This window comes from Meleagris gallopavo, chromosome Z (assembly GCF_905368555.1).
Source record: "Meleagris gallopavo chromosome Z, MGAL_WU_HG_1.1, whole genome shotgun sequence".
Taxonomy (NCBI): Eukaryota; Metazoa; Chordata; class Aves; order Galliformes; family Phasianidae; genus Meleagris; species Meleagris gallopavo.
The window spans coordinates 53,080,494-53,098,696 of record NC_139435.1 but is presented as its reverse complement, the minus strand read 5'-3'; the positions used below and the strand labels follow the sequence as shown (position 1 = coordinate 53,098,696).

General features: G+C 40.6%; 1 protein-coding gene across 9 annotated transcripts in view; it reads left to right on the top strand.

The window, feature by feature from the left end:
* Positions 1-18,203, top strand: part of ZNF462 (zinc finger protein 462) — a 91,873-nt gene that overhangs the window by 38,900 nt on the left and 34,770 nt on the right. For 4 of the 9 annotated variants that reach the window (XM_085214344.1, XM_085214347.1, XM_085214346.1 and 1 more), the window contains exons 2-7: positions 482-733; positions 1,304-6,786; positions 7,710-7,874; positions 9,390-9,661; positions 12,920-13,038; positions 16,815-17,006. In XM_085214344.1, coding sequence (XP_085070470.1) covers positions 514-733; positions 1,304-6,786; positions 7,710-7,874; positions 9,390-9,661; positions 12,920-13,038; positions 16,815-17,006 — 6,451 coding nt within the window. In that variant the 5' untranslated portion in view covers positions 482-513. The remainder of the gene's footprint in view (positions 1-481; positions 734-1,303; positions 6,787-7,709; positions 7,875-9,389; positions 9,662-12,919; positions 13,039-16,814; positions 17,007-18,203) is intronic. The other 5 variants (XM_085214348.1, XM_085214349.1, XM_085214350.1 and 2 more) reach the window with 3 other exon arrangements.

Here is an 18,203-nt window from a genome sequence, read left to right as displayed (position 1 = left end):
TTCTTCCTGTTGAGGCTATCTCTTGATAGCAAAGCAGACGGTGCTTTTCATCTTCCAAGATGTGTTAGAGTGGGACACAGATGCAGAAGCCACTGTTTTCTGAATGCAATTTTGAATGTGTGATTGTTTAGAAGTAATTTGCTTTTTCTGTAGTATACAGGTTCTGGTCTTTGAACAAGACAGACTTCTGTCCAGTGTAATGGAAAAGCCAAGGGAACAAAGTCCATTGAATCAACAGTTATTTGTCAGAAATTTGACTGTAGTGTTTAGTCAGCAACTTGTAAGCTACCTAGGTAGGACTTCATGTGAATCCTAACAGATTCCTCTTCTTGTAGTAAGTACAGATTGAGTTTTACACTGCAGTAGTTATGGAATCTCTGGAAACAACTGTCTTTACAAACATGACCTTACCTATTCTTAGAATTCTTTTAAATGGCATTATTGTAAAACATTTCTTCTTCACATCTTCTCTCTCTTGCAGAATTTTCTCATGTAAAAGATCATTCTTGAACCATGGAGGTGCTGCAGTGTGATGGCTGTGATTTTCGAGCTCCATCTTATGAAGACCTAAAAGCTCACATCCAGGATGTTCACACTGCTTTCCTGCAGCCAACTGATGTCTCTGAGGAAAGTCCTAGCCAGCCAAGGTCTGGTTCCATGAATGCTAGCAACCAGACTGAAGTTGAATTTTCTTCTGTAAAGGATGAATTTACAATTGCAGATGAATTAGCAGGTAAATCTCAACTCTAACCTCCTATTTCACATGTGGCTTACTTCAATATATATTAGCTAATACTTCTAATTTGACTGTAAAAATTACATTATCCTTACTGCTGTGGCAACAAAGCAGGTATTTAGCTTTAGGCATATTGGTTCTGGCCACAGCTTTTTCTGCAAGTACAAATATGGAGGATAGTTTTATTTCTTAGCTGTTCTTCATCTGCTGCTTCAAAATGCTTTTGTTTGTCAGCTTTTCATTGCGCTCCATCACCATGAATCTCCTCAGAGTTTTCAATTTTATTAGCATACTAGATTTTTTTTTTCCCCCATAAAAAATGATTTTGGAAATAGCCTATCCCAGACTGTGCACAGTATCATATACATGTACATGTTCTGCACAGTGGTCATTTTTCTGAACATTGCCAGATACATAGATCTCACCATAAGTCAGTGAGAGAATCCTGGTGTGATTATTACCTGTACAGGGTGCAGTTGTATTCTTAAGCATACAGGGTGGGTGGAGAAAAAGCCTCTGTTTTTTTTTTTTTATTTATTTATATATTCACCTTGATTCTCATTTTAGGGCAAAATGCAACAAGTCAGATGGGAACTGGAAGTTACTATAGCCAGAGCCAGACTTTCTATGGTCAGCATATGGCTCCAAATCCTAAACCAACCAACAAATTTTTCCAGTGCAAGTTCTGTGTGCGTTACTTCCGTTCCAAAAACCTCCTTATAGAGCACACACGCAAGGTTCATGGAGCACAGGCTGGGGGGAGCTCAGTGGGGCCACCATCCGCTAGTTCCTTAAATTACAACATCATGATGCATGAAGGGTTTGGCAAAGTTTTCAGTTGCCAGTTCTGCACCTACAAGTCACCCAGGCGTGCAAGGATTATTAAGCACCAGAAAATGTATCACAAAAACAACCTGAAAGAGAGTTCAACTCCCCCTGCAGCTTCCACTGCTATATCTGAATCGACATCTGCTTCTGTGCCAGTGCAGGAACCCTGCAAGGAGCTGCCTGCAGAGGTGGTGGAGCGGAGCATTTTGGAGTCCATGGTCAAGCCCCTGACAAAGTCTAGGGGCAACTTTTGCTGTGAATGGTGCAGCTACCAGACACCTCGAAGGGAGCGCTGGTGTGACCACATGATGAAGAAGCACCGCAGCATGGTGAAAATATTGTCAAGCCTGAGGCAGCAACAAGAAGGAACCAGTGCACCTGATGTACAGAACAAGAGTGCCCAGAACGCCTCCCCAAACTCTAATTATATTTCCATGAACACAACGGGACGTGAGATGTCTAATGCTAATGTCTCAAACTTCAGGAGCTCTATGGGCAATTCCCTTATCAGGCCCAACTCTTCTACATCTTCTAAGTTTTCTTCTGTGTCTTACCCTCAAATGAAGCCTAAGTCACCTCACAACTCAAGCATAGTTAATTTGTCTGACAGATCCCGCTATGGAATTGCTGATATGACAAATTCTTCTGCTGACCTGGAAACAAACAGTATGCTAAATGACTCCAGCTCAGATGAAGAGCTAAATGAAATGGACAGCGAGAATGGCTTGAACTCCATGGATCACCAGACCACAGGAATGTCCGCAGAGCAGCTGATGGGATCCGATGGCAACAAACTATTGGAGACAAAGGGAATTCCCTTTAGAAGGTATATGAACAGGTTCCAATGCCCTTTTTGCCCTTTCCTGACGATGCACCGCCGAAGCATTTCCCGTCACATTGAGAACATCCACCTGTCTGGGAAGACGGCTGTATACAAGTGTGATGAATGCCCTTTTACTTGTAAGAGTTCATTAAAACTTGGTGCCCACAAGCAATGCCATACAGGTACAACATCAGACTGGGACACTGTGAATTCTCAGGCTGAAAGCATTGCCTCTTCTTTGAACGACAGCACAGTGTCATATGAGAGTGGAAACATAAATGGTAGAAAGTCTGCTGGGATGATGGAACCAGTGCAGCAGCAGCAACAGCAACAACAGCAATCACCCCAGCCCCACTCACAGCATCCATACAAGTGCACAATGTGCAACTATTCCACCACGACTTTAAAAGGCCTCAGAGTTCATCAGCAGCACAAGCACTCATTCTGTGACAACTTGCCAAAATACGATGGACCACCATCCAACGCACCACAAGAGAGTGAGGCAGATGCTCACACTTCTGCCAGCACAGTGAAAAAGAGCCAAACCTCAATCCTTGGGCTCTCATCTAAAAACAATTTTGTTGCAAAGGCCCCTCGGAAGGTGTCAAACGATTTCCCTTTAGATCTTTCGCCAGTGAAAAAGAGAACTAGAATTGATGAAATAGCGAGTAATCTGCAGAGCAAAATCAGCCAAAACAAACAGCAAGAAGATGCTGTGATTAATGTAGAGGATGATGAGGAAGAGGAGGAAGATAATGAGGTGGAGATAGAAGTGGAGTTAGACAGAGAAGAAGAGCAAACAGAACCAATGATAGAAGTTTCCAGTTCTTATGCTCCACAGCAAATGTGGGGAAGAGAGGCTAATGATTCCCAGAAGGAGACAAACTTCAGAAGCTTGCAGCACGATTACAATTCTGCTAATGGAGCAGAGATTGAGCTCACTCTATCAGAAGATGAGGAAGATTATTATTCTTCTGTCAGCATGAAGGAACATCAGAGCCCTAATGCCTCTGTTCTGGGGGGCCAGTCAAACATGTATGGTACTGATCAGAACAACGAGAATGCAGAGTTCAATGACTCTGGCAGGCTTTACTATTGTAAACACTGTGATTTCAGCAACAAATCTGCCCGGAGTGTTAGCACCCACTACCAGCGAATGCATCCCTATATTAAATTCAGCTTTAGGTATATTTTGGATCCCAATGATCATAGTGCAGTATACCGATGTCTTGAGTGCTATATTGACTACACAAATTTTGAAGACTTGCAGCAGCATTATGGAGAGCATCACCCTGAAGCTATGAATGTACTGAACTTTGATCATTCTGATTTGATCTATCGCTGCCGCTTCTGCTCTTACACAAGCCCAAATGTTAGAAGCCTGATGCCACATTACCAAAGAATGCATCCCACAGTGAAAATTAACAATGCAATGATATTTTCAAGTTATGTTGTTGAGCAGCAAGAAGGACTAAACACAGAGTCTCAAACACTAAGAGAGATCTTGAATTCTGCTCCAAAAACTATGGCAACTTCTACCCCTGTGGCTCGTGGGGCTGGTGTGCCAACTGGCTTTAACAAAAGTGCTGCCAAGAGTTTTAGCCCTGAATGTGAAAATCAGAAGGAACCTTCAGTCAATAGTGTGGTCGTTTATGACTGCGATGTGTGTTCATTTGCAAGCCCTAATATGCATTCAGTTTTGGTTCATTACCAGAAAAAGCACCCTGAAGAAAAAGCATCATATTTCAGAATTCAGAAGACAATGCGTGTAGTTTCTGTTGATAGGGGCTCTGCTCTGGCCCAGATGTCTTTTGAGATGGGAACACCCGTCTCCCCCAAATTGTCCAACCTGGCTTCTCCGCCTCCCCCACCACCACCCCCAGACCTTGCTACTGAACTCTACTATTGCAAACACTGTTCATACAGCAACCGCTCAGTTGTGGGAGTGCTTGTCCACTACCAGAAAAGGCACCCAGAGATAAAGGTCACTGCCAAGTATATCAGACAGGCACCTCCCACTGCAGCAATGATGAGGGCTGGTGAGTTGCCACCTGGTATACAGAGGCCACCAGTGTCAATGCAACAGTTGAGCCGCGGTGGTTCTGAAACTTCTGTGAATCCTCCCGAGAATGAAATGTTTTTCTGCCAACACTGTGATTATGGAAACCGAACCGTGAAAGGAGTGCTCATTCATTATCAAAAGAAACATCGTGACTTCAAAGCTAATGCAGATGTGATTAGACAGCATACAGCCACCATTAGAAGCCTTTGTGATCGCAGCCAGAAGAAATCATCTGGCAGCGTGTCTGCTCATACCTCTAGCACTGAACGGGACAAGTCCAAGCTGAGAGCCCTCAAGTGCAGGCAGTGCAGCTACACATCACCTTACTTCTATGCATTGAGGAAGCATATTAAGAAAGATCATCCAAATCTGAAGGCCACGGTGACATCTATTCTGAGATGGGCATTTTTGGATGGTTTGATAGAGGCTGGTTATCACTGTGAGTGGTGCATTTATTCACACACAGAGCCAAGTGGTTTGCTTGTGCATTACCAAAGGAGACATCCTGAGCATTATGTTGACTATACTTACATGGCCACTAAACTCTGGGCAGGTCCCGATCCCTCCCCTCCTGCCCTAGTGTTACCAGTGGAAGCAAAGACCTATAAATGCAGAGACTGCATTTTTGAAGCATCTTCCATTTGGGATATTACTAATCACTACCAAGCTTTTCACCCTTGGGCTATGAATGGGGATGAATCTGTGCTGTTAGATATCATCAAGGAGAAAGATGCTGCTGAGAAATCTGGCACACAGTCTGATGAAGCTGGGGTCAGGATGGATTCTGAAGACCAGATAACAACCTCACAAATGGACCAGGAAGCAGAGTGTGCAGAAGATCCCAGCCTTTCCCAGGAAAAAACTGTGCAGCTGGCTTCTGCAAACCCCGCCATCTCGTCTACTCCTTATCAGTGTACAGTTTGCCAGTCTGAATACAATAACTTGCATGGACTTCTGACACATTACGGCAAAAAACATCCTGGCATGAAAGTGAAAGCTGCAGACTTTGCTCAGGATATAGACATTAACCCAGGGGCCGTGTACAAGTGTAGACACTGCCCATACATTAACACACGCATTCATGGCGTTCTCACACACTACCAGAAGCGGCACCCATCAATAAAGGTCACTGCTGAAGATTTTGTGCATGATGTGGAGCAGTCAACTGATATTGCTCAGAATGATGTGGAAGAGACCAGCAGGATTTTTAAGCAAGGCTATGGTGCTTATCGATGCAAACTGTGCCCTTACACTCATGGTACACTGGAGAAGCTCAAAATTCACTATGAGAAATATCACAATCAGCCTGAATTTGATGTTTTTGCCCAGTCACCACCAAAAGTATCTGCTTCCCTGGAGCCAGACATGGTGACTGAAATCAAGGCCTCTCCAGAAATTGCTGCTGAGGATGTTGGAGAAATCTCTGTTGCAGCGCCTCATTTCTCCAGTTCTCATTTAGTGTCTCACACAGTTTTCCGGTGTCAGCTCTGCAAATATTTTTGCTCTACCCGGAAGGGGATAGCCAGGCACTACCGTATCAAACATAACAATGTCCGGGCACAGCCGGAGGGCAAGAACAACCTCTTCAAATGTGCTTTGTGTTCCTACACCAACCCTATTCGCAAAGGGCTTGCGGCACACTACCAGAAAAGACATGACATTGATGCTTACTACACTCATTGCTTAGCAGCCTCCAGGACAGTAAGCGACAAACCCAATAAAGTGATCATTCCATCTCCTCCTAAAGATGACACTCCTCAGTTAAGTGAGGAGCTGAGGAGAGCTGTAGAGAAGAAGAAATGCTCGCTTTGTTCCTTCCAGTCCTTCAGCAAAAAGGGTATTGTGTCCCACTACATGAAGCGTCACCCTGGTGTTTTCCCGAAGAAGCAGCATGCAAGTAAGCTTGGGGGTTACTTCACTGCCGTGTATGCTGATGAGCATGAAAAGCTGACTCCAGCTGAGGAGAGGAATGAGTTTGAGAAGCCTGAAGTGGAGAGTGAGGCTCAGGAAATTGAGTGGCTTCCCTTCAGGTGCATAAAATGTTTCAAGCTGTCCTTTAGCACAGCGGAGCTGCTGTGCATGCATTACACTGACCACCACAGCAAGGATTTGAAGAGAGACTTTACCATACTGGGAAGTGGCACCCGCTCTCAGAATGCTGTCTACCAGTGCAAGCATTGCGATATGAAATTGCATAGCACAGCAGAGCTGACTGCACACTTGAATGGTCACAATGAGGAGTTCCAGAAACGTGCCAAACGTCAGGAGAGGAGGAAGCAGCTTCTAAGCAAGCAGAAATACGCAGATGGTGCTTTTGCAGATTTCAAACAAGAGAGGGTAAGGATCTATGTCTGGTCTCTTTCCCTGTTCTCCCTTCCCTGCTGAGAGAGAAAAACAAAAACACTACCCTTCTGCACCCCAAGAGACTGCCTGTTACTAATGCCCACTTGCATGTTCTGTTTGACAGCCAAATGACCACAGGCTAATGAATGACTCAGCTTGCCAGTTGAGCTCCATAAGTCAATTACACATTCTGCTTTAATTTCCTCATCCTTTCCTTCGTTTTTCACTCCTCCCTAGGTTCCGTGGGAGGCCCTGAGCCTTCTAACTGCTTCCTTCAGTATTCTCCTTATCTTTCTTTCCTCCTACCCTTCTGGAAGGCCATCTGGATCTGACAGTTCCTTGTTCTTTTGTTGCAAGGCAGCCATATACTAGACTTTTTATAAAATGTCCCATTCCCATCTTAAGCGTACCCCTGAATAACACTTTAGTTTACTTCTCAATCATGTTTCTTCCAGTACTTTCTCTTATAAACCACTAAATACTAATATGACAGAAATCTGTCTGATGAATGAAGCTTTGGACAAATGTCCCATATCAGAAAAACAAATTGTGCTCTTTTATCCTGCTCACACACTCCTTTCTTCTTTAGTGAGGAATACAGTTGCTGCAGAAAATATCCTCGCAGCTGCTAGGGAAGTAGAGGTGTCATGAAAGAGCACAGTTTCAGGTCAAATTGCATTGTCTTCTGGAATACTACTGTTATGCTGAAACTGAAAGTTTCTGTTGCACAGATGCCCTGCCCTGTTATTCTGGGGGCATTAATACACATCAGCAAAAATTGACCTTGTTGTTTCTCAAGACACGACTTGTACATTAAGCATAATTTCTCTCCAGCTGTAAAATCTAGTCTGTATTCCTAAAAATGAGATAGCAAAACACTTTGGTGTATGAACTGATCTATGACTGTGTACTCATAGGCTTTTGGACACCTGGAAGATGTTTCAAAACTTAAAGAGCGGAAGGTAGTTGGTTACAAGTGTAAATTTTGTGTGGAAGTCCATCCAACGCTTCGAGCCATTTGTAATCACCTCCGCAAACATGTCCAGTATGGGAATGTCTCTTCTGTGTCAGCTACAGTAAAGGTGAGAATTTTAAAACTGTGACTGCTACTTTTTGCATTGTTTAAAATTAAGGGCTATTGGAAACCTGTGGAGGGCTCTTGTGTAATTGACTGGATTTTGAGTCAGTTCTTCCAGTTCAGCATGATTTTTTAATTTAACTCTGAATTCTTGCAGTGCACACTGTTTATTTTAAGATGTTTTAACTTTTTTCCACTCTTGATCTAGGGGCACGAAGACTATTTAATTCTCATTTCTTCTCAGCCACAGAGGAGTTGATGTCGCTGATGACCGAAAGACTTGGTTTATGAGCAGGAGGCTTTCTCTCAGCTATTGTGGGCTACTTTTCTACTTAGTTAAACCGTAAAAGAGCTGGTTTTTTTTTTTTTTTTTTTTTTTTAAAGAAGAGTAAGTGTGCACATTCAGACGGATGAAGTTGCTTATGGTATGCCTTTCTACAGTAAAATTTCCTTGCTGGCTCCAAACAAAATGTTCAGCTGGCCAGCTGACCCAGTGGTACCATTCAGGTTATTAGCTGTAAGCATGTCATTCCTTTCTCCCTGTGAAAAAAGATGTCTTCTAGAACATCTCCAAGAATAGGCTTTGCAACACAGCCTGATTTCTACTATATCAGCAGAGGCAGAGCAAGTACAATAAGGCTGTAGGAAATAGTTGTATATTCCTTCTCCTTGTGCTGCAGTTTGGTAAAAATTCCTGCTGCGGGTCTCAATGACTTAGGATGCTTTTTTCGTGACAACAGCTATGATTTGTAAGGAAGCAGAATCCTTCAGGGCCTAGCTTATGCTCCCTCCAGAGAGCTTTCATTGCCCTACAGCTGCCCTTCCTTTACTTTACCTGACAGTACTGACAGACTAGGAGGCTTCCCTCCTTTCAGACAGTTTCCTCTCTTCCCCGCTTCTCATATGAATTTAATGTGGGATCAATGACATCTTTTGAATAAAAAGATACTATGCAGCTGGGAAAAAAATCTGAAATCCAATGCTAAAAGAACACGATACATATACTCTTACAGGTTTTTAATGTTGCTTTGTTTAGAAGAATGAAAGGACAGAAGAGTTAAAAAAAGTGAATAAGAAAATACTTATTTGTTTTTTTAAAGAAGATTTCTAGAATCTTAGAGCACTTTCTGCTTATTTCTTGGGATTTGACTCTGATGGGCAACTACATAGTAAAGCAGACTAGGCTATTAGTTTGTAGAGTAGCTACACTGTAAAGCTACGTGAAAATGAGCTGAAATGAACTTACTCTATATCTCAGCAAGTTTTCACTGATCGGGTCTTGAAGATTCATATAAAGATAACTGAAAGTTGATTCAGTTTCTTGTCTCTTTGCATTATTTGACTATCAGGAGACATCTTTCCTCCAAGAACAGGCCCATGTTTCAGGAAGTCATTAATAGAGATATATTTAGAAAAATAGCATAGTGGGAAAACTAGGTATTAAAATGAACACATGGGAAAGCCTGAGGGGCAGAAGGGAGAGAGAATTGATGGCTTTGGGGTGGTATGTGTTTTTTAGCAGGAGGCTGAAGATTCTTCAAACACAACTTTGGAGGGTTTTGAGGGAGCCAAAGACCCTGGCATTCTGGAATTTGCAGAAGCCGAATCTGGAGCATCCTTGGAAGATGAAACCAGACCTGGGGGCTACCACTGCAGCCAGTGTGACCGGGTTTTGATGTCTATGCAGGGTCTGCGATCTCACGAGAGGAGTCACTTGGCTTTGGCCATGTTTACCCGGGAAGACAAGTACAGCTGCCAGTATTGCTCCTTTGTCTCTGCTTTCAGGCACAAGTAAGTTGTGGCTTTTAGTTTTGTTTTCAAAAGAAGCACTGACTAGAACTACTGTTTCATAGGTTGACATTGAAAAGCACCCTCAAGCTGATTTGAGCAACACTTTTCTCAGCATTTGTGTGTCTTCTGCACCATCATTGTGTGTGATTGCTTATAAAAGGGCACATCTTTATAGCCTGATTTTTTTTTTAGGCCCCTTTCTGTTGCATGTAGAGGAAAAGCAAGCTTGCAAGCAAATAACACAACTTCTTTCAGTAGGTAAATAGTGAATTCCACCACTTATGAAAACTCGCCAAATGCATGTGACTTGGCAAGTGAATAAGAGTGAAGTATCTTTCTTTTTAATCCTTAATATATAGTGAGCTTCTGATGTACATATGTACATTGTTTACAATAACTACAACTTTCTGACAACTGAGTTTTCATTTCTCATGTTACATAGCTATTATAAACTTTCCCTTAAAAACTGACATTTTTCTTCCTTAAGCATGATGTGCAGTTTTCACTCTACAAACACTTCAATTTCATACCAGCATGGCATATGTAACTTCATCAGCCTGTTTCCTTGTCTCATTTTGCATAATGAAAATATGGAATCATAATAAATAGTCGGGTTCCTTCTGATTTTCTTCCTAGCAATTGACTTTGCCATCAGCCTTATAATTTTTTTTTAATAGGCACACGCATAAGAATTTTAAAAAAATAATAAAAAATAATAATTAGTCACATGTATGATGTGTCATGGAGGAAACACTGTCAGTTCTAAATGCCTTCAGAAAAAGACCCTTTTACCTCCTTTTGGCATATATATATACATACACACTGTCAGATACGCTCTAAAATTTGGTGAAGACTGCAGTCAAATGCATGTGGGAGGGACAGCACAATAAAATGCATTTTTATACACCTTACATTAAAAACTGAGATTTCTGTTGGTATGCTATGGCAAGCTGATGACACAAGTTGAAAAGATCCATGGGATTGAGCAGTCAAGAGTGAAAAAGGGGATCTGGGGGGAAGGGTGGATACTACTAAGCATGTTTCACCTGTTTCACCTTGCTTTGGCCAGGCTGACACTGAGAACAACCTCAGTAGGCCTGCTTTTGCCTAATCAACTGGTTTGCTTTCAAAAATCAGACTTGTTTTTAGAGATTTTAGACTCTGTTTCCTATCTTAGAAATGAATAAACTATTATCCTGTGATTAGAAGGGTTGGTAAGCTTGGTAAGCAAGGAAACGGTGAATGATTCATAGTGGTCAACTTCATTTGATAGTAACTGTTGCTACTGTTGTCAAGGTGGTCTTTCATCTTTTATTTCTGATGCAATTACTGCCCTGGGAGATAAAGTTTATGAAAGAAACCAAATCAGTATTTAATTCATCTACTTCTAAATCCTACCAAATCTTAACCCACCTTTGGAAGAATGGTGCTGGCAACGTATGTGATCATGAATACAGTTTTAAGTATTATTATGTCAAACACCTTAAGGTATGTATTACATAATAGATTGAATATGTATTGTACACATCTTTGTCAGATTGTTTAACTGTTCAGTAAGATCATTCCTTATCGGCTACTTCAAAAATGCTTTTGATTTAAGCAAGCAGGTAACAAAGAAGAAAAATTGGCTTACCCATTCCAACAACCAGTACCAGCTCAAGAGGAATGTAGTTTCCATCCAAAGAGATACTGCTCCCTCAGCTGCTAAGCCTTAAATGAGAGTGAGGAGGAGTGGAGCAAGGCTCCACCCCTTCTGGTCACTCACGTGCACTGCTTGCACCTGAGCTCCCTGGGTTAGCCACACCTTCCCATCTGGTGCTCAACCATTGGTCAGCCTGTGACCTGGAAATTCTGCAACTTCAGATGTTCAGTGTCTTAGTATCTGGGACATTTATTTCCCTATTTGCCTAGAAATGCTGTACATTTTTTCTTCCCACAAACTTCATCCTCAATTTTTTTTTTTAAATATTGTATTTGTATAAAATGGCCCTGAGAGGAGACACAAATTTATTTCTAATTTTTTTTTACTGCCATCTAATTTTTGAATACACAGACTTTAGTGCTCTCATAAACAGAGATTTTCTGGCTCAAGTGCTACAGTGTGGTACTAAAGATCCAATGACAATCTGTAGTGAGAGTAGGCTGGAACAGCCTAAACTTGACTTGCATGTTGATGTTCCATAAAAACATGATGATCAAAGTAAAGCAGAAGAAAGTAAGCCTGAAGTGTGTCTAGAATTAAACTGGTAGATGGGGGGATAGTTTTTTCAAATGATCAGTTCTTCAGTCTGCACTACTTTTTCATTCCATCACCACATGTAAGGAGACTGAAATTAACCATAATCACAAAATAGTAGTGTTTTCAAGGAAGAGGCTTTACTAGAGAAGTTTACAGCTGAGGCAGAAGCTGAGGCTACCTGCCTAGCACCTTAAGATTGTGAACTGAGGACTGTGATCCAAAATGTGGGAGCTGAAGAGCTCTGCAGGACTTACAATGAATTTGTTCTTTTTTTACAAACTGTGGAAAGTGCCCTTTTTCCTTTCAAAATTTCACTAAGCTGTTACAAGAAGCTGTGGAGAGAGCAGATTGTGATCACACCCCTATATTCAGGCTGTCAGTTTCTTTGAAGAAAGTCAAGGCTGCTCGTAGCCACCACCTTCTTCTCTTGTTGGAGCTTTGTTCAGGATCTCCCTCACTGTTATTCCTGAAACTCTGTTGCCTTTTAATCCCGGAACTCATCAACTGCAGCCTGCTGGCACCCTCCCCAGAGTAGGATCGCTAATCTGCTTTTGCTGTAACCAAAAGAAGACTTCCTCATTAAAGCTGGTCAAAAATATCTTTTTATATATATATATACCATCAAGAGGACAGAAAAGAGGCATATTTTCACAAAAATGTCTGCCAGGAAAATAAATCTCTGTAATGGTAATTTTACTGTTCTTGTATATTTCTTGTTTCTACCAACTGGTCTCTTAAGTCTGGATCAGGTATAATTTAATTTATACTAATCTTGTCCTAGAAGTTTATTTAAGTGGCTTGCTCTCTGCATAACAGAATTGGTGTTAGCTCTGCTCCTTTTCTTCAGATTAGATTCTGCTTTATTCTGTAGGCAGACCTTTGAGCTTAAAGAGATTGTAGAAGAGCTTCATATTCTTCTTATTTAATTTATTATTGCTATGTTTTACTTTGCATTTAGAGGAATAGTTTGAATGTTTTACTCTTTTATGTTTCCCTTTTCTGTCTTTCTCTTTTTCAAGTCTGGATCGTCATATGCAGACCCATCATGGACACCATAAACCATTCCGTTGCAAATTGTGCCCATTCAAGTCCTCTTACAATAGCCGCCTGAAAACCCATATACTCAAGGCTCATGCTGGTAAGTTTTCTCTCTTAGTTTTGCAGTCCAGCAACAGAATTGGCCTGTGTATTCTTGTTGCTCATCAGAGATGCTGGTTTGAATCCCGTGTTTTGTCACCAAATTTGGGTAAGATTTTTATGGCAAATCAGGATTGGCCAACCTATGCACTTACTGGAATTACTGAAAGTTTGGATAATGTTTCTGGAAAGACAAGAATTTTAAACAAGATGAATACTTCATAAGTGGCCCATTCTATTTTCATTGTAAATGATATATGAACTTATTCAGTCTGCTTACACCATTGTCTTAACTTTTCTCTTTTATATTTCTGTTTGTGCTTTAGCTGGGAAAAGGCTTGTGAACTGAATGTTGGTTTTTGGGTAGACTCTCATGTGGCTTTCATGGTAAAGCCAAAGACTGTAGACTTCAGGTCTATATTCAGCAGAACATCATCATTCTTTTACCACACATGGAAATTTATCTTGCAGTTCTCTGTGTTGCATTGTACAGTACATGAATGCAAACATGCTGCTGATGAACCAGAATTGGGAAGGGGATGTGTCATGCAGGATAGGTCATCAGAGTGTTGCACCTTTGATTATTAAAAAGTTTGAGACTCAAAATTTCCTGGTAGGTGTTTTGTCTCCAGTCCTTGGCCCTAGACTCTTGACATCATCATACATCATGTGCTAAAGGCTTATTAGAACATTGGAGTCAAGAACCACTGGCTGTATTCCGTATTGTTGCATCTTTCTGGTTAAAAAGATGAAAAAACATTTCGTGAACTCCAGTCCATACATGCACTTTAATACAAATTGTAGAATATTGACTGATCTAAATAGAACATGAACTAGACCAGTTGTCTCCGGTTACCCAGAAATAGAAACTACTGAAACAGATGACACAGGGTAGAAGTATGTTCCTTGTCTTATTGTTTGTTTATGTCACACTATACTCAAGTTGGAGTGGAGGAGGAAGATGTGAAAATGAGTAGAAAAGGCAGGAAGAGTTCATGACTGTCTACTGATTTTTTTTTTTTTAAAGAAAACTATCACCCTTGATTCAAGGCATTTTTTGTTGACAAAATATAATGGAGATTGATGATCTTGGTTGTACTCAATTTCTGATACTGGTTTCAAATGTCACGGAGCTAGTGCCAGGACCCTCTTCGGTACTTGAATGGGTGTTGTTGACTAGCTGGTCTGTTACCAACCTCATAATGTATGGAACTACGGCGTTCTGTACTTTCTAGGCAGTCCAACTGTATGCAGCAGTTCTTGTTTATAAAATCCCACATCCTGTATGAAGATGACACAGATCTTCATCTTCTCCAAACAGAATGTTTCCCTTATGCTGTTGTAGAGTGGACTCTTTGTGTTACCTTGTTTGAACCTGCCTGAATTTTAGAGCCAAAGTTTGCGTGCAACTGGTTCTTATTTCATACTCCTCTTCATGTATTGTTTTATTTATTATGAATTCATGCTATTGAACTTGACTAGTGGACAGTCCTTGAAGGACCATATTTTGCATCATATATCAGAACACAATTTCATGGTTGCTTGGATAGTGTTTTGCACAATGACTTGTGTAATAGGGTTTTCAAAGACTTATGATCTGTTTCTGCCTCAGTCCATTTCTACCAAACAAATATTTGCATCACAGAAAATTACTTGGATGTTTTTCACTCAAAGTTTGGCTTTGTTGTGTTTTGAGAGTTAGTCCTTCAGAAATACATATCACTGAATAAATACACAATGAAAAATTTTCTTTAGACTCCCCAGTTTTTCAGTGATGCAGTGGTTTTTTGAACCTCTTTTTTTACCATTTTTTCTCTTGTCAATCATCTCATTATCATTTTATTTAGAAGTAGAAATTTCTATACCCCTTTATTTATTTGTCTAGAGTCTCCTGGAGATCTTTAAACTCGGTAAAATCCTGAAAGGCAGAGTATTGTGGCCCTGCTCACATTCTACGTAATCTGGAACATTATACTCCAAATATATATCAGGTGTTGTTACTATCCTCTCCCCTCAAATTTCTACATGCACTTACTTGTGTGTATATTATTATGATTATTTTTTAAGTGCAAAACTAGCAGTTGAAAATGTGCTCTAAACTATAGTCTTGCCTCTAGAATAAAATACATCCTTCATGCTGATATTCTGCTGAGCTGTTTTTGATAAATAGTGGATACATGTATTAATTGTGTCCAGACTTCTTAATATATAATCATTCTGAGTTCCCTTTCATGTCGTCTGATGCTTTTAAGCTAATGGTTGGTGCTCACTGTTGTCCCACAGCTTCTTTTTCTGACAAACTGTAAAGGTTTATAGCTGTATTTAACTGATGTACTTCTGATGTACAATATGTACTTCGGGAATTTCTTGTGGCCTTGTATTATCCTATTCCATTAAGTAAGTTTTTGTACGTGTATGCAAAATGTGGGTTTTTTTTCGGTTTGTATAAAAGTAATACATAACTCTGATGTAATATGCAGATGAGGAATACCATTTGAAAACACACGAGACAGTTTCTCGTTTCATCAGTTTGGGCTCTTTCAGATGTACCGGAAGAGGCTTTCTGAGAATTTGTGTCTTATCCCAAAAATTAGCATAGTTTTTTCTGGAAGAGAGAGCTGAGTGTTATGTTTTTTGTATAATGGTTGCTGATCTTTTCAGGTGTGCTTACTCCAACTTGCTTCAATAAGCATGTTTACATGTTCCCTTTTGGTTCACATATTTGTGGTTGGAAATGATGCTGTTTGAGAACCATGTTTGCTAAATTTATTGAGAGATGGAAAACATACTCTGCCTCATTCATTACCAGAACTCTTGTTCTTCTGTTACTGTTCATGAGTATTTCACTCCAATATTAGTTTTGGCTCTTTGTGTACAACTCATATGTGGCCAGTGTTACTCTTGTACATGGAAGTGGCACTTCCAAAACAATAACTTGGCACCTGTATAAAATCAGATTGTTTCTGTTGGGACAGTTTCACTTTGTGTTCCAATTGCCTCCATGCTTAATGCAAAACAAATCTTATCTAAGGATTTGTTTCCGTTTGTTTGCTGTCTTTGTAGCTTGGAATGTGTTCAAAATTAAGTTCACTACTGTTCATTACTTCTGTTCCTTCACTTGTTTTGGTGCTTTTTCATAACACGCTTTCACATAGCCTTGCAGATATGCACTTTTCTTGGTATTGCCATTTTTGCTTCTGTTGTAAACTGACCTTGACTTGGCTACCAGTTTTGTGCAGATTACTCCTGTGTAGTGGCAAGTTTTTTGTAAGGAAAATGTGTCCTTTTTTTTTTTTTTTTTTTTTTTTTTTTTTCACTTCAGTTTTTTTCTTCTCTTTTTTTTTTTTTTTTTTTTTTTGAGGGACCTCTGTTAGCATTTTCTAGTGTCCTTCTTGCTTCTTTAAGCTGCATGCAGAAACAAGTGACTTCACCTTCTATAGTTGCTGTGCTGCCCAAAATGTTTGAAAAGGCTGTAGTTCAGTGACTCCATTTTCATCTCAGTCTGTTTTCTTCTCATACCATGCAATGCAGGCATGCAAATACTTTGATCTCTATTTTTTGGCATCCATCACTTTACAAGGATCTACAGTTGTCCAAGAGATGGAGCAAACTCCAGATTGTTCCAGCAAAGAAACGCACATAGTTGTTCTCACTGGGATCAGTCTGGTGCTGAAGGAGTCCATGTGAACTTTACTGCCAAGTTCAGTAGGAGAAGTATGGGGGCCCCATTTTGTTTCTTTTGTGAGCTGATGACTTGCCTGTATTTCGCTCACCCAGGTGAACATGCCTACAAATGTTCCTCCTGCTCATTTTCCACCATGACAATCAGCCAACTGAAAGAGCATTCCTTGAAAGTGCATGGGAAAGCACTGACACTACCAAGACCCCGCATTGTCAACCTTGCAGCCTCACACGCCCACCACACCTCCAAGAACCACACTCCTGCTGAAGAAGTGGAGGACTCTAATGGTAAGAGGTGCCTCAGAGCAAGAATTTAATTTTCTAAGGTGCCACTTAATATATTGATTAAAAACAACAACCAAAAAACTCCCCCACCCCCTGAAAAAAAAAACAACAAAGAGCAGGCAGCTTGTCCAGAAAGCAGCTTCATTTGATCATTAATAAAAATCAGAAGTTGCATAAAAAACTGAAGAATACATGGTATTTTATGATGATTTTTAGATCCTCATTTGTGCATACCCCATTAACTTGCCCTGTCACCAGTTGAGCTTAGAATATGTCAGTGCTGGCTTTACTTCTTAACAAGATTTAAATTGCAGAAAATTTTCAAATGCAGAGCTTCTACTGATAGTCAGTGGGAAAAGGATCATCTAATTCCATCCATACTCCTGAAAAACAGCCCTTTGTCTTGTTAGAGAACTTCAGTGAAATCATAAGATTAAGTTTAAAATGTGAACATGTAATGATAATAAAAGTAATTATTCCTCTTGCTCTCACTACAGAGGACAAAAAAGTACATCTAGATACTAAGCTGCATCTTCAAGAAGGAGAATTTGAGAACTGTTTTCTTTTGTATATTTTCCTTGAAAGCTGTTAATCACTCAGTGCTAGATGAATACCCAGAAGATTCTTAGAAAACAATAAAGGGTGCTGTTAACAGGCAAAATGCAGACTCATAGAAGAGATTTTGTGTGGTACCATTGAAAGTGTATAGAATTTTTAAGTGGTAGATAATGAGATATGTTTTGGATAACAGTTCCTGCCAAACAAGAAGAGAGCAGGTGTTTAGGCAAAAAAATATTGATTCCATACATGGAACTGTCAGACAATTGCAAAGACAATCAGAGAGCTGGAGCACCCCTCCTACAAAGACAGGCTGAGGGAGCTGGGCTTTGCAGCCTAGAGAAGAGAAGGCTTCAGCGAGACCTCATTATAGCTTCCCAGTACTTAAAGGGAGCTTATAAATAGGAGAGGGATTGTGTTTTTACATGGCCTGATAGTGACAGGACAAGGGGGAACTGTTTTGAACTGAAAGAGAGGAGATTTAATTTAGATATTAGGATTAAATTCTTTACTGAGAGGGCGGTGAGGCCCTGGCACAGCTGCCCAGAGAAGCTGTGGTGCCCCATCCCTGGAGGTGTTCAAAGCCAGGTTGGATGAGGCTCTGGGCAGCTGAGCTGGGGGGGGCAGCTCTGCCAATGGCAG